The 12,819-nt window shown below is 52.9% G+C and overlaps 1 protein-coding gene across 6 annotated transcripts in view; it reads right to left on the bottom strand.

Moving 5' to 3' along the window:
• The window catches only part of CPXM2 (carboxypeptidase X, M14 family member 2), a 128,274-nt gene extending 116,072 nt beyond the window's left edge, over positions 1-12,202 (bottom strand). For 3 of the 6 annotated variants that reach the window (XM_060125688.1, XM_060125685.1, XM_060125689.1), the window contains exons 1-2: positions 11,789-12,202; positions 514-612 (exon numbers count right to left, since the gene is read on the bottom strand). In XM_060125688.1, the coding sequence (XP_059981671.1) occupies positions 514-612; positions 11,789-12,089 (400 nt within the window). In that variant the 5' untranslated portion in view covers positions 12,090-12,202. The remainder of the gene's footprint in view (positions 1-513; positions 613-11,788) is intronic. The other 3 variants (XM_060125686.1, XM_060125684.1, XM_060125687.1) reach the window with 3 other exon arrangements.
• Positions 12,203-12,819: the final 617 nt, after the last annotated feature.

Consider the following 12,819-nt stretch of genomic DNA (forward strand, 5'->3'; position numbering starts at 1 on the left):
TAATAGTTATAGCTCTAGCTAGTGGGCCAGAGTGTGTCTATAAGTCTAGAACTAATGGCTTTGACCATCCTAAGGTAAGTAATTAAAGGACCAATATTTTTACATGATTGTAAAATGCCAGGCCTAGCATTACATGCTTTGGAAGTAGAAGACTCGACCTCTGCCACTGGAGGCCCTGGGTTCAGCTGGGAGATAAGAAAGGCACACACAAGGCTGTGGGCAGCTACGAGGCCCCACAAGAAAGGAAATGATGTTGTCTTCGAGGTGGGAGGGGGAAGGGCAGGGAAGGCAAGCGCTCCAGGAAATTCGGAAATGACCTTAGTCAAGCTGATGAGAAAATACGGCTGTGAGTTACTGCGCGAAGCAGAAGAGACGGCCTGTGAATGTTCTCACCCCCGTATGGACGGTGCAGAAGGGGCAGCAGACCCCAGGCAGACCCGTGCTCAGGACTCGGCTGCTGCGCCGGGGCCTGCGCCCTCCCAGGGCTGGTGATGAAGCAGGGGCCTCACTCACCCTCTCTGACAGCGTCACGGGCCACAGGGACCCTGTGATCATCACCGGCAGCCTTCTCAGAGCTCTTGGTTTTCATGCCTTTTCTGTTGCTCTTTTTACCTAAAAAGAAAAGAGAGAGAGAGAGAGAGAGAGAGAGAGATGTCTTTACTGTCACATATGTCAGAATCATCCCAGGCTGGTGAGGACTCAGCCGTCTTCTCCTGCAAAGCAGCCGTCTCTACCCTCTGCCTTCCCGGACCCCAGTGAAGGCACCTTGGACTCTGAGGGGCCGGTGGTTAAAGGAAAGGAAGTGTGTTATTGTGAGCACCCAGGGGAATAACCACTCCTAATAAAAACAATGCACACTTGCAGGTGGTTACTGTTCTGAGACCGCAAAACGTCCTGCAGAGTACCTCTGACCCTCCCTGGGGCCCCAAAAGTGACACCATGTCTAATTGATAAAATGGAGCTGGAACTCCAGACCTCTGACCCCGGGGCAAGATTTCCTACCATGCTGGGCTCCTCCCACCTAACTCTCCAAGGCCCCGGCTGGGTACCTGGAGGTGTGATGATGCTGGAGGGACTCCTTCCTGGAGCCCAGGGAGTCTGCCTGCTCACGCCTCGCTGGCCCGTCCAGCTTCCTCTCACACTGGACTCTCTCTGCGCCACAGACACTGGCTTCCTCTCAGCCTGCAGTTCATATTTCCTGCCCACCAGAACTCGGCATGTGCTGTGCCTCCTCCTGCAACATCCTTCCATTCACTCTCCATCTACTTAACTCCTGTTGATCTTGCAGATCCAAGCTCAGCCACGCCCTCTTTGAGATGGTTTTCCTGAACTCCCCACCTACATCAATGTCTCCTTGGATGGGCTCTGAGAACACCTGTCTTTGGTCAAGTTGCCTCTGTGTGGAGCCTGAGGCAGGGGTTTGGTGCAGGTGATGTACTGAGGGAGGGCTCCAAGGAGAAGAGAAGGGAGGAAGCAAGATGAGGCAGAGGAAGGAGCTAAGCTAGGCTGTGTCCCCAGGCAGAGCCTAACTCAGCCTGATCCCATGGGGAGCTCTGGAGCTGGAACTGCACGCAGTGTTGCCCCACCTTGAGATAAGGGGCCACCTTTTCCTATGCTGGTTTGCCTCTGGCTACAGACTGTGGGGGAGGGGTGTGTGTGGGGTGGTGGGAGTTGTCTCCTTCCAAGGATCGTGCTCCAGAGAGGGGAGCAGCTGTGAGCCATCACAGCCAAGCCCCAGCAGCTGTGGGATGGGGGTGCCAGTGGGAAACGAGGACCTGGGTGTGGTGTCGGCAGCCCCCACTATGGCTCTGCACACCCGTCCTGTGTAACATTATCAAACACACGTAAATATGTTGTTCTGTTCACGGGGGCAGGAACTGTGTCTGGTTTTGCTCATTGCTCTCCCTCCAGAGTCTGGTTAAGTCTTTGAGGAACAACTGATCATGAATGACCGTGAGTCAGTGGGTGACCAATGAGACAACAACAGGAGGAAGGGAAGGTCTATGGAGAAAGATACTTAGTTTGGATTTTAAAAAGCAAGTTGAAATACCAAAAACATCTAGTGGATTGTGCCAATTAATGAAATCATTTCAGATAGTTCTAGAGTCACTAAAAAAAAAAAAAAAAAAAAAAAGATATTTATCAAGAAAACCTTAAATCCTCAAAAAATTCAAGGGTGCACTGGGCCCAGCCACAGGCAATCCCCTCTCTATCATATTCTTGGGTGATACCTGCTGGGCATATCTTTCATTTTTCATGTAAGCTAAAAAAAAAAAAAAAAAAATCACAAAATTAAATGTTCTCCTCTGGTCAAGGAAATCAAAAAACCAAAACATTCAGAAAGGCCAGAGGAGGAAGACCGCCAACCTGAGTGCAGCTGATGACATCAGCCTAACGTCACCTCGGCATCTGTCCTGTTTTTGTGGGTAGGAATGCCAGCCCGGTGACCTCCAAAGATGACTTCTTCTGAAAGAGCCTGATCGAGGGTCTGTAAAAATCTTGATTGTTTGGAAAATTGGGTGCCACAACTTTTGAGAATCAAGCGTCTGATTTGGCAGAAAGATAATATGTTAAGGGAAGAAAAAGTTTTATGAAACATGAGAGGAAAAAGCCATCCAACCCCTCCCTGGAAGCCGGCCATTCATTGCAGGCCTTCCCTCTGCCTGGGCAACCTCTACGGGGCCTCCACGGGCAGCATGGGAGACAGAGTCAGAGGACACAGCCCCATGCACACCCTCAGCCTCACACCCCTGGGCTGGACCCACGCCCCGTACTCAGCTCTGGGAATCCAATAATGGCCCAGATGTGAGGCAGATGTGCTATCACCCCTGTGGGGAACAGATTCCCTGCAGGGAGTGGCAAAGGGACCGAGAAAACAGGCAGGGCACCTGCCACCTTCTCTAGGGAAGACTCACTTCCAGGACATGTACCTACAAATCTGGTTCCAGCCCCAGGCGGCCAGGTTCTGCCACTGCACCGACCATGTGTGGCCTCGGGGGACCCACCTCACCCCTCTATGCTAATTCCCCTCATCAGTGAAATAAGGAGACATGGTACCTGCCTCGGTGGAAGTTACGGAGAGGAAAGAGATGACATACATCAAAGCACTGAGGGCCGTGCCTGACCTGCAGTGACCTCTGAATAAAAGACAGCCTCCACCTCCTCACCCTTCCTGTTGGTCCCAAGTGCCGACCGTCACAAAGCACCGTCCCAGGTGCTGGAAGAGTAACAGCCAACTCGTGGAGCACAATTTACAAGGCATTTTCACATAGATTAAAACATTCGATCTTGGCAAATACCCGTCGAGGGCAGCAAGCTTGCTACGAACATTATTCTACAGAGGGGGACACGGAGGCCCAGAGGAGAAGAGACCCACCCGAGGTCACTGACAGACAGGGGCAGCAGAGCAGGAGCCTGACGCCAGGCCTAGGCCCTTCCCTGCCCCTTCTTCTCGTACAGCAAGAAAGGCAGCATATGGTCTGTACGGATGACAGAAAGAGTGAAGTGGAAATAATGCACAGAGAAGGAGCCGGGACCAAATCAACATCTCCATCTGGGCTGCGTGACAAAACTGAGTTCCTTAAAAGTAGCAAACTGAATTGCCGATGCAGGCCACACATTCTATTCTGGTCCATGGTGATAAATATCACGCTCCTTGATTGACAGGAAACTATTTTTTCCCCTCTCTATAGTAGGAGCTTACAGTAGCAACCCCAGAATCCGAAAAAATTCTTTGCTGCATATGTGCATTTTCCCAAGAAATTCCAGCCCTATGGCACCTGCACTCCCTCTTGTGAAGGACGCAGCCCCGCCCTAAGCTCCTTGCCTGGCTCCTGTGAAGGAACCCGCGTGAGGAGGAAGGATGCGAGAAACCAAGCCACTGCAGGCTCTTGGGAGCTCCCCAGAGAGGCAGCCTCGCGGCACCGGGACAGACAATAATTCCGCTTTTCTCAAACACCATGGGACCAAGGAGGACCTTGCAGGCGAACGTGAAAAGCCGAAACAAAAGCAGTTAGAAACCTGTGCTCCCAGGACTTCCCTGGCGGCCCAGTGGTTAAGACTCCAGGTTTCCACTGTAGGTGGTGTGGGTTTGATCCCTGGTCGGGGAACTAAGATCCCGCAGGCTGCGCAGAGCAGCAAAAAAAAAAAAAAAAAAAAAAAAATCAGAAACTCGTGCTCTCTGTGTGTGTTAGCAAGAAAAGGATCATGACACAGGGAGGGGACAGCCTGTGTCGTTATCGAGTTCCCAAATCTGAGACCGTCAAGCTCCTGGCAGAAGGAGGTTTCCCAGGGATCGGGTGCAGCCTGAAAAAAAGGGGCTGAGTGGCTGAAGGACGTGCCTGCTTCCGTCAGTCAGTGACCTGAATGGTCTGGGCTGGAGATGGAAGCACCAGTGCAGTTTTCTAAGTACTTTTTTAGCAGGGCTGGATCAAAGTCAATCGATCCATCAGCCCGTCCATCAGTCAATCAAAAGCCCTCCCCTGCTCCTGCTTGGCTGTGTCTTCCCTGGGAAACTAGCTGATCAGACCGTGTCCTCCTCTGGGCTGGCCTCCTGTGCAGAAGGAAGACCTTGGTCTCGTGCAGAAGACTTGGCCTCCACCCGGGTCCCCAGGGCAGAAGGGAGAGCCACGCCCAGCTCTCTGCAGCAGCGGTTACCTTCCTGACCTGCAACCAAGCAGGAAGCCCTGAGCCTTTAAAGAGATACCCCGGCAACCACAGCAGGCGGGGTGTACCAGCCCTGCGGGGGGCACTGCTGGGACTTGCTGGTCTCTGTCTGGGTTCTGCCTGGAACCAGCCTGAGACAAGGCCTTGGAGGCTGGAGCGAACGTGAGAGGTGATTTCGTGAAGCACAAAGGAAGAAGTGGAGGGAGTGAGACTCAGCGAAGGAAACACCAATAACCCGGGCTGCACTGCTAAGCGGGACCCATCAGGACTCAACGTAGCTGGGGGACCTGAGGACACTGGGTAGGAGCTGCCTCTGACCTGTCCCTCGAAAGACTGCGAGGCTGTGCATCGACCTTCTAACCTCAGACCACCTTGGGAAGCTTATTCTCATTATTTTTCCCCGTCACAGCGAGGAATTCGAGGCGTGAAGATGTCATACGTGCCCATGAGTGGCAGAGCCAGACTTTGAATCTCTCTGAATCCTGAAAAAACTATGCCAAACCCTTCCATGTGCCTCTCATGGATCAAGTATTCCACAAAAATCTAGAGTCTTAAATGAATATGTGAAGGTGCCTTGTGTGGCTCTGACCCTCCTACGATACCCAGATCAGTAGTCGATGGGATCCCAGCCAGTTACGAACACTAGCCCTTCCCGCAGCCATCCAAAGCCACCCCAGTTTTATGGGTTTCATGATCCCAGAAAAGCAGTGAGGGGGCAGGGACCTCAGAAGGCCACAGAAGGCAGAGCCATTGCTGGAGGTGCAAAGCCTGAGAGCTCAGGCTCCCTGGCCACCTCAGACATCCAGCGGAGACCCCCCCCCTCAAAAATCCAGGTTCCAAGGGACTTCCCTGGCAGTCCAGTGGTTAAGACTCCACGCTTCCACTGCGGGGCGCACGGGGTCAGGAACTAAGATCTCGCATGCCGCGTGGCGTGGCCAGGTTCCAGAGCCCAGGCTGCTGTTGCCACGGGACTGAAGCCACCACCCACCGTGAGGTCTGGCAGCCAGGGATGCCCGGGGCACGCAGGAAACGCGGTGGCTATTTTCAAGAACCACAGCATCCAACCCAGCTTCCCCAAACACGCAAGTGTCTGTCCCTTCATTATCCACGCACAAACCCTGGTTTCTGGAACCATGGGCACAGTCGAGAGGAGATGCGCCAGCGCGAATAGCTGACTTTGGAAAGCGTTTTGGAAACAGAGGTGGTGTCTTAGAAAGCTGCTTGCTGATGTATGTGAGAAGACCTTCTTTATAAAAAGTCCTTTCCCTAGGAATTTTGTAGGGAGCTGGACCAAGCACTTTGGATTTAACTCTTCAAGAGAACATATAATACCATGATATAAAGATTTCTTGTTATTTGTTTAGGCATGCTGATAGCCTTGTGATTGCTTTTAAAGTATATAGTGAAATATTTACAAACACATTCATCTAATCCTCACACTCCAGCTTTGCCCGGCAGAAGACATTTCCATCTGAAGGCCAAACCTTGCAAGACGCCCTGAAGAGTGTTGCAGCAAAAGCTTAGAAGTGAAGCTCTTTCCAGCAACTAGCTGGCAGCGCTTAACAGAAAGGGCTTTGTTTATAACCAAATATGCTCAAATAACAACTCTTTGATTATCGCCGCCCGCCCGCCCCCCCTCCCCCCCAAGCCGGGGCAACACAGTACAAAGTGCAAACTCTCCAGTTCTGGGCACAGACATACGAACAAACATGGATCGCTGCCCACTCTGCGAATTCCACGGACTCAAGACCGTGGACCAAAACCATGGATGCAATGCAGGCATGCGTGTATTCCAACAGAGGTGCGTGCTCCCAGTCCTTGAAGAAAGCAACAAACAAGCAGGAACCCAGAAGTTAAAGGCTACTTCTAACCCAGTGGAGGGGGGAGAACAAAACATCTTCAAATCACCTATTAAGAGTCTTGTTTATTAACTTGGTTGTTTCTTCCTACCACTTGGGAGGGAAAAGGCAAATCAGTTATATAACTGTGGTTTACTTCTCCGTTCCATTTTTTTCTCTACAAAGGGTATGGCTCCAAACCAAGTCCATCAATTTGGAGATGACATGAGAAGTACACCCCAAATCCACTCCCACACCCAGAATGTGGTCCGTCATCTCACTCTTCACCCTGGGATGATGAAAACTGGGGCCAGGAGACTCACTCTTTGGACCTCAAAGCATTCCAACTGCAGGGATCTAGAAAATATTGAATTTGGCTAGAAACAGCTGAATAAATGGAATTAGAGAGAAGCAGCTTGCCAGGTCCCTGTGAAGAAGAACATGCTAGCAATCAGTACTATTTATCCAATGGATAAGCAACCTCGCAAGGTGGTGTGCGCCCGTCAATAGAAACGTGTGAGCCAAGACTTGTGTTGAAGTAAACTTCCAGGGGCTTCCCTGGTGGCGCAGTGGTTGGGAATTCGCCTGCCAATGCAGGTGACACGGATTCGAGCCCTGGTCCGGGAGGGCCGTAGAGCAGCTAAGCCCGTGAGCCACAACTGCTAAGGCTGCGCTCTGGAGCCCGTGCTCCACAGCAGGAGAGGCCACTGCAGTGAGAGGCCCGCGCACTGTGGCAAAGAGTGGCCCCCGCTCGCCACAACTAGAGAAAAACCCGGGTGTGGCAACAAAGACCCAACACAGCCAAAAATAAAAGAAATAATTTTTTAAAAAAAGTAAACTTCCAGGCCCAAGATGGAGTTGCTCTTACCCGGGGTGCCGCATCAGGAAACACAACTTAGATAAGCTTCCTGTTCCTAACAACCTTAGTCAGAAATAGTTAGCCAGTTCCCCAACGCCAAGCCAACTCTGGGTCTTCTCACCCCAAACAAAGTGGACTGTGACACCCCAGCCAACCAGATATTTTCTATGTTCTCCTTCCTTGTTCTTTATTCTTTGTCCTATAAAAGCTTCCTGCCTTCCGCCCCATTTTGCCATTCTCCACAAGGAGACTGTCCATTTCATGAAAGTGTTAAAAAAAAGTTTATATCACCTAAATTGTCTTCTTCAATCATTTTTTAACACCGAGCAGCCCACTGTCGGAATCTTGCAATAAACAAGAACTTGCATGCAATGAACACTTAGGTTCCTTGAAGTTCTAAAATTCTGGGAGTTACAGATGTTCACAATGAGGGCCTCAGAAATTTTATGATATTGAGTCCCAGTCCACCACAGAAAAGGAGTTCACAGTTCTGTATCCTGATGGTGGTGATGGTTCCATGAATCCATAGGTGTGAGACAATGCAGAGAACCACACACACACACACACACACACACACACACACACACACGAGTGCATGTGAAAACCAGGGAAGGTAACCTAAAAGTTAAAAGTATTGTACCAATGTCAATTTCCTACTTTGACGTTGTATAGAGCAGTGATTCTCAACCCACTGGTGACAGGTGACAATGTCTAGAGACATTTTTAGTTGTCACAACTTGGGGGAGGGTGCTACCAGCATCTAGTGTGTCAAGGCCAGGGATGCTACTAAACATCCTACAATGCACAAGACAGCCTTCGCCCTGAGACACACGCACGCGCACAGACACACACACACACACACACACACACACACACAATTGGCCCCAAAATGTCAATACTGCCAAGGTTAAGAAATCCTGTACTGTAGTTCTAAAAGATGTTATCATTGGGGGAAGCTGGGGAAAGAGTATACAGCAGCGGTCCCCAACCTTTTTGGCATCAGGGACCAGTTTCATGGAAGACAATTCTTCCACAGACGGATGGTTTGGGGATGATTCAAGCGCATTACATTTATTGTGCACTTTACTTCTATTATTATTACCTTGTAATATATAATGAAATAATTATACAACTCACCATAACGCAGAATCAGTGGGAGCCCTGAGCTTGTTTTCACTAGCCACCCACTGATAGGGTTTTGGTATGAATCTGCAAGCAACTGATTATTATGGTCTCTGTGCAGTCAAACGTCTCCGCTAATGACAATCTGTACCTGCAGCCGCTCCCCTAGCATCCCTGCCTCAGCTCCACCTCAGATCATCAGGCGTTAGATTCTCATAAGGAGCGCGCAACCTAGATCCCTCGCATGCGCAGTTCACAGCAGGGTTCGGGCTCCTATGAGAATCTAACGCCGCCACTGATCTGACAGGAGGCGGAGCTCAGGCGGTAACGTGAGCGATGGGGAGCGGCTGTAAATACAGATGGAGCTTCACTCGATCGCCCGCCACTCACCTCCTGCTATGCCACCTGGTTCCTAACAGGCCACAGACCAGTACTGGGGACCCCTGGTATACAGGATCTCTCTGCACTATTTCTGCAATTTCCTGTGAGTCTATAATTACTTCCAAATAAAAACTTTAAAAAAGATTTAAGATTTCACTCTATTCAGCACATCAGGGCTCTACTTCTCCGGAATCTGTCAGCCACTCGTGGAAGAATGCAGTGCTCTCAATTAACCAAAGGATTCAGCTGTCCAAGCCACTTCCAGGAGAATGTCAGCCCATGACATCCACTGCACATTTCTGTGGTAGCATGAAAGAACAGTCAAGGGGCAAGTCAAACTCACACCAAGATCAAATCCCCAATGCCCTTGGCTCCTTAAGTATACCTCCCTATGGGATTCAGACAAGACTCCCTCCTAGACCCTGACGCACAGAACATCTGCCTTCCATCTTCCCTTGAGCCCAGCCCTTATGCAAGATACCGGCTATCTGGAAAATACTTCATCACCTGCAAAGACAAAGCACATGACAGACTTTTCAATGAGTAGTTACATATGCTTTCACTTTCTTTTTCTTCTCTAAATCTTACCTCTCACTCCCACCTCAGTGTCTAGACAGTGCCTGGTAGGTAGCGGGCACCATCTACCCAGTCCAGAAGTTCACAGCAAACAGAAACGAATGCTTCTATTATATCACGAGCAGTACATATATCAAGCCACGCCTTAAGGGGGGCAAAATCATCTCCTCTTACTGCAATTTAACTGCACAAACTATCACTGACCCCCCCTAATCAAAGTCAGTCTTAACCAAGCTCCCCCACTTGGGGTCCAGGATAAAGGGTTCCAGTGGTCAAGTGCCAAAAAAGGCGGGATGGGGAGAACAGACTTGAAAGTATTTGACCAAGGTCACACTTTGTTTGTCAGAGTCGGGGAGCTCTGAAAAGCCCCACACAATTTATTAGAAACACACACTCCAGGCAGGAGGCCTGGAGGCAGCTCTCCAGAAGCTGAGTCTCTGGAATTTCCAGGGCCCTGTTTTTATTTTGGGGAATCAGCAATGCAGCCCTCAACACACCTGCAATAACCTTCTCCAAGCCGCCAACTTTGGTGCTTTCCAGGAGGGCGGGGCCGGGGCTGTCTTGCGCTCCCCTCCCCCCAGGACCTCACCCAGCATCTGATGTTGGAAAGGCTCTCCGTAAGGACCTGCGGAATTATGAAGAACTCACAGAAGGGCTAGCACACCCACGAGCTGACACACTGCAAGCTTTTGTTGAAAAGCTCATCAAACAGCTGACAAGTAAGGTAGCAGGCACTAGTCATCTTGGGCAGATAGAGATGCTGAGGTCCGGGAAGCTGAGCGCTGAGCCCCAGACCCGGGCCGTTAAGTGCAGTCCTCACACTCTCAGTCTGCGGCTTCTTCCATGCTCCCCTTGCCGTCCCCCCAGCGAATACCAGAACCTAACAAATGTGTCTCCCACCCACCTCTCCCAACCACGCCCAGCGCTGTGCTAACCGCGTAGCAGATACTAAAAAAACAAAAACACATGCCAGCTTGATTCAAACTACCAAACAAAAAAGGTCTTGAGTTAAAAGCACAGGAGAAGGGCTTTCAAATCTCCCACGCCAGCAAGTGACCCTAAGCAGCTTGCCTACGTGGTCAGAGCCTCAGTTTCCTCATCTGTCAAGTCACAAGAATACCCACCCCTCAGAGCCCCTGAAAGAATGAATGAGACGGCTGCCCGTAAATCTCCTAATAAAGTCGCAGCAGATGGTCTACAAATATGAGTGTCTTTTCCCAACTCCTGTTCCTGTTACACAACTCACAGAACTGCCTGCAGATGTACAGAGTCGCCCACAGACTGAAATATGGCAGGACTCCCCCTCCAGGTAAGTGCAAAGGAGCTGCTGAGATGGGCCCACGCACTCAAGAGTTCTGGGCCGCCATCTCCACTCCTTCCCCACTGCCTCGCTGCTATCTCTTGTGAACAGTTTAACCAAACAAAGGTGATGCCTTTCATGCCAGGAGCTGTGTAATGGTGCCACTGGCATGTATCTCCTTTCAAGGAAGGCCGTTACAAGGCCGGAGAATTTGGCCACAATCCTGCCTCATGCCTCAATCTTTAAATACTAGGACCGCAGCCCTCTGCAATTTCAGCAAAGAACATTTGGGACAATGAAGAGAAAGTCCCCCTTCTCAAGGAGTGTAAGAAACTAAATGGAAGTCATTTCCCCAAGACGGGGCAGGCAGAAAGTGGGGGTGCAACTGAGAAGGCTGGGAGAGACGGCCGGCCTCAGGCGCCACTGGGCTTCCCTAACCCCTCCTCCGGCACAGGAGTCCAGCTGCAGCCCAAGGCTCCCCGACAGAGGCTCTGCCATCCTGCCCCTACTGGACAGAGGATTCAAGGGACCCACAGAAAGCAGGAGGGAGGGGGCCGAGAGGGGACCCTGCCTGGGGAGAGGCCCGCCGCTGAGCTCTCCCCAGAAGGCCACGGTGCCGAAACAGACCAACTAGTCACATCGCCAAGTAGGAAATTCACTCTCAAGAAAACGCCCTGGGAGAAGACTGAAAAAGTAGGCAGAGTAGGAAGAAGTGTCCGGCAGAAAGATCCTTTGCCCAGGAAATTTCAAACTTGGGGGCATTGGGACCAGCTCCCCAGGCAGCTTCCCAACTGCACAGTCTGTCTCTACCTGAGAGGGGACCGCCGGTCAGGTTTAAGTTCCAGGGCGCTCGGAGGGGCCCGCGGGATGCGCAGTGCAGTGCCTAGGAAGGAGGTGGGGGGCAGCGATGGGGAGGTTCACCGGTCTCTCATCCCAGACACACGGACTGCGAAGCCAGCGGTCGCCTCAGACCCGGCGGGCCACCGCTGGGACAGGCGCACAGCCACGGGCGCCCCCTCGGGCCGCGCAGCGCAGAAAGTTACTTACCTGGCGGAGGCGTCTCCGGAGCCAACTTCTCCCTCTTGGGAGCTTTCTTGGGCTTGGTCGCCTTCTTGGGCGCCCTGGGCTCGGACGCGCGCAGCTTCCGCTCCTCCTCGCCGGGCCCCGCGGGCAGCGGCGGCGAGAAGGGCTCGGGCTCCAGGCGCGCGTAGTAAGGCTCCCGGCTCCAAATCTCTTGCACGTAGTAGTCGGGGTCCTCGACGGCTGCGCCCTGGGCCGCGGCCCCGGCCAGGGCCACCGCCAGCAGCGCGAGAGCCAGCGCCAGCGCGGCTGCCCCCCGGCGGGCCATGCCCGCTCCTCCCCGCGCCCGGGGCAGGGTCACGGTCGCCGGGAGCGCCGGGCGGGCGGCGGGCGCGGACAGCGGCGCAGGGCAGGGGCGCCGGCCTCAACAGCGAGGCGCACGGGACGCGGAGGCGGCCGGCCGGCGGCGCGTGTGACCCGCTCTCCGGGCTGGGCTGGGCTGGGCTGGGTTGGGCTGGGCCGGGCCGGGGCGGGCAGGGGCGCGCCCAGACGCGGGGCGGGCGCAGGGGGGCCGGCCCCGCCCTTCCCTCCTCCCTCCACTTCCGGCCGACCCCGCGGTGGCGGGCCCTTGGAGCCGGGTGTCGGGAGCCCCCTCCACCCCATCTACTCTCCAAACCTCCCCCTTAGCCCGCACTCCCGAAGCCGGCCAGAGCTGGGCGCCTGCTTCCCCAGAGACTCGAAGGAGTTTCCATCTAGAAGGAACCTCGAGCCGTTTTACAGGTTGGGGAACCATGACCCATGATGAGAAAGGATCGGCCCAAGTCCTGAAGCAAATTAGAGCCCGAAGCCTAGTCTCCAGCTCTCCTGACCCTACCCCGTACCTGGCTCCACAACAGACACGGGTTCCCCACCGGCCAGACAGACCTTTCCTCAACCTGACCACGATCCTATTTCAGGAACTATGAATGAGGAACGCAGGTCCCCAGGGTTCCGAGGAGTAAAGTGTCGGGGAGAGGGGCGGGGGGCGGAGCCCTGCTCCTGACTGAGAAGTGACCCTG

The sequence above is a fragment of the Lagenorhynchus albirostris genome, chromosome 16, assembly GCF_949774975.1.
Source record: "Lagenorhynchus albirostris chromosome 16, mLagAlb1.1, whole genome shotgun sequence".
Lineage (NCBI taxonomy): Eukaryota > Metazoa > Chordata > Mammalia > Artiodactyla > Delphinidae > Lagenorhynchus > Lagenorhynchus albirostris.